The 2,851-nt window shown below is 32.5% G+C and overlaps 1 protein-coding gene across 1 annotated transcript in view; it reads left to right on the top strand.

Annotated features, from left to right (window-relative positions):
* The window catches only part of LOC106463605 (lysosome-associated membrane glycoprotein 1-like), a 13,543-nt gene continuing 10,692 nt past the window's right edge, over positions 1–2,851 (top strand). Inside the window, exon 1 of the mRNA XM_013923654.2 lies at positions 1–384. Within this exon, the coding sequence (XP_013779108.1) occupies positions 324–384 (61 nt within the window). The 5' untranslated portion in view covers positions 1–323. The remainder of the gene's footprint in view (positions 385–2,851) is intronic.

The following is a 2,851-nucleotide window of genomic DNA, read 5'->3' as shown; positions in this document are numbered from 1 at the left end:
AAAGTTGGCCTTTTGTTCAAATATGGCGCTTGAGGACACCGAATATGACGTCATGCACACTCCAGCCTATATAAACTCCGTGCAAATGTACAATCAACATATGCAACAATAAATAATCCTTCGTTTGGGAAGTGATGTTATCCAACGAACATAAAGGCAGCACGTGATTTTTTCTTCGTATAGTTAAATTAGGGGCTGCAGTCATTAAAGCTAGAAGGTATTGAGTAGTGTATCCATATTTATTCAGTGGTGTGGGAATTTGTTGTACTGAGTTTTTTATTTTAGTTATTGGTTTATATTATATTTATAACCAAGTACACAAAATGAAATTGAAAGTTCTTGAAATAATATTATTGTCTCTGCTTGCAGTTTCTTCTGTGAAAGGTAATTGAATTTTTAAATTTAATATTTTTACTTTTAGATTCAGTAAAATGGTTCAACTTTGTTTAGTTTTACTTTTAGTAAACCAAATGATAATTCGTATTGTGGTAGTTAGTACCTTATTAAATTACTACCATCTACGTACCGTTAGTACTAGTAGTAGTAGTCTTATATCTGAAATGAAATGTTTCTTTTTGGAAGTGATACGATACTATGATAATTCGTACTGTGGTAATTAGTACCTTATTAAATTACTACCATCTACATAACGTTAGTAGTAGTCTTATTTCTGAAATAAAATGTTTTTTGGAAGTGATACTATCACTGATACTTATAGTTTCTTTAGTCAAAAAAAAAAAAAAAAAAAAAGACAACTGCACCTGTATTTTAAAATTATTCTGAATATTTGATCATTCACCAATTCATTCATTCAGTCAGTCACTTTTTGTAGCACATTGTCTGTTTGTAGTCTAACAATTGGACCATTGTAAAAATTACTGTATATATAATGAATTACACCAAGGTGTAAATGTCAATAGCCAATATAAAAACTGTGCACTTACTGGAAGTATGTACAGTAGGTATCAACATATGTCCCCAGTTCAATAGACTAAACCCTAAATGGCATAAGTTTTAAATATATAAGTTGATATTGACAAAGGTACAACGTAAATAGACAGGATAGATGGGCACCTGAAATATTGGTAATTAGATTATATAAGCCATGGAGAAGTGTCTGATAAAGGAGTGGTTGTAGTCTGGTTTCTCAGTAAAGTTAACTATTGAACACCAGTTTGTGCTTTATCCAGTTGCTAAAGTTTGTTTATAACATTTTATTAAGTATATGATGGCAATATAAAAGTAACTTGACAACCCCAGACAATATAAAGTAAAAATAGAACAAATTGCTCATATCATAACTTCGTTTTGACATTGGTTGTTGCTATTTCTTAGGTAGTGTGATGCCACAGAAAATGAATTGGGAAGGGTATGTAACAGCCATTTTTGGCACAAATTATTCTTGCACTCAGGTCATAAAGATGTGTTCAGGTTAGGGATTTTGAACTTCCAAGTCTGGGATAACTATTGTACTTAATGTTATTGGGAAAACAAAGGAATATGGACCAATTGGGAGAAATAATAATTAGAAACATTGATTTCAATTAATAGATGTAGTCATAATATTAATTAATCAATTAGTTATGTGCCAGTAGTCAATGTAATTCTTGCTCATAGGTAACTGATTAAATTGCCCAGCTCTAGTAACAGTCTAGGTCTTGTAATAGATGAGAATCCTTAAACATGTATGTAACTGGCAAAAGCATCCTATGCATCACAGGCAACATAGTAAAGAAGTATTTCCATTTGGAAAAGTGATACAAGATGCTTCTGTTCATATTTGTCAAAGGAAGACCAACTGTAGAAAATTATATCCACAATTGTCTTAATTATATTGAACTCAACCCTGCGTACCATTGATTGGATGTTTAGGTAAATTTTCTTTTTTTTTAACAATATGTATTTTTTAGCAAGACAAATGTATCATTTTATTATGTATTCTTTGTTGTTCTGTGGCTTAACAACAGTAGTTTTAGGTTAAAACATATTGTAACATCCTTTTTGCTCTAGGTGGTCAAAACTTATCTCAAGTTTAGCAAAAAGTTTTGATTTTTCACTTAGAATGTCTAAATTACTGTTTCCTTATTCATTTGTTATACTTGTAGTGTAATTTCAGTTCAGCTGTTTCTGTAATCTGAATTAGTGTATTTCAATCCACTCAAAAGGTATAAAGAAATTATTGTAATTTACACACAATTTTTATCAATCATTTGTTCCATTGTTGTTCTGTTTTAAATGTATTTAAGAAGAATCTCTGGCCATCCTTAGCTATTAAACTTGTTTATTAAGGCCTAGTATATACAGGGGTTAGACAAAATAATGGAAACACCTTGGAAAATCAACAAAATATATTTTAATATGGTGTAGGTCCACCTTTTGAGGCAATTACAGCCTCAATACTCCGAGGTATTGATTCATACAAATTGTGAATTGTTTCCAAAGGAATTTTAGCCCATTCTTCAGTTAAAACACCCACCAGTTCTTTTAGAGACGATGGCGGCGGAAATCGACTTCTTACTTGAATCTCTAAAATCGACCATAAATACTCAATAATGTTGAGGTCTGGGGATTGTGGTGGCCAGATGAGATGCTCAACTTCATTAGAATGTTCCTCGTGCCATTCTTTAACAATTCTAGCTGTATGGATTGGGGCATTATCATCTTGAAAGATGGTGTTCCCCTCCGGAAACAGTGCTTGAACCATAAGATGAACTTGGTCGCCCAAAATTCCTAAATAGTCTCGTCTGTTAATTCTTCCATGAAGGGAAATTATTGGCCCGGCGGATTTCCAAGAAATAGCACCCCAGATCATCACAGAATCCCCGCCATGTTTTACGGTTGAGAGAAGGCA

Source organism: Limulus polyphemus, unplaced genomic scaffold, assembly GCF_000517525.1.
Source record: "Limulus polyphemus unplaced genomic scaffold, Limulus_polyphemus-2.1.2 Scaffold1444, whole genome shotgun sequence".
NCBI classification, from domain to species: Eukaryota; Metazoa; Arthropoda; class Merostomata; order Xiphosura; family Limulidae; genus Limulus; species Limulus polyphemus.
Note: the sequence above shows the minus strand (reverse complement) of the source record. Positions and strands in the feature narration are given on the sequence as shown.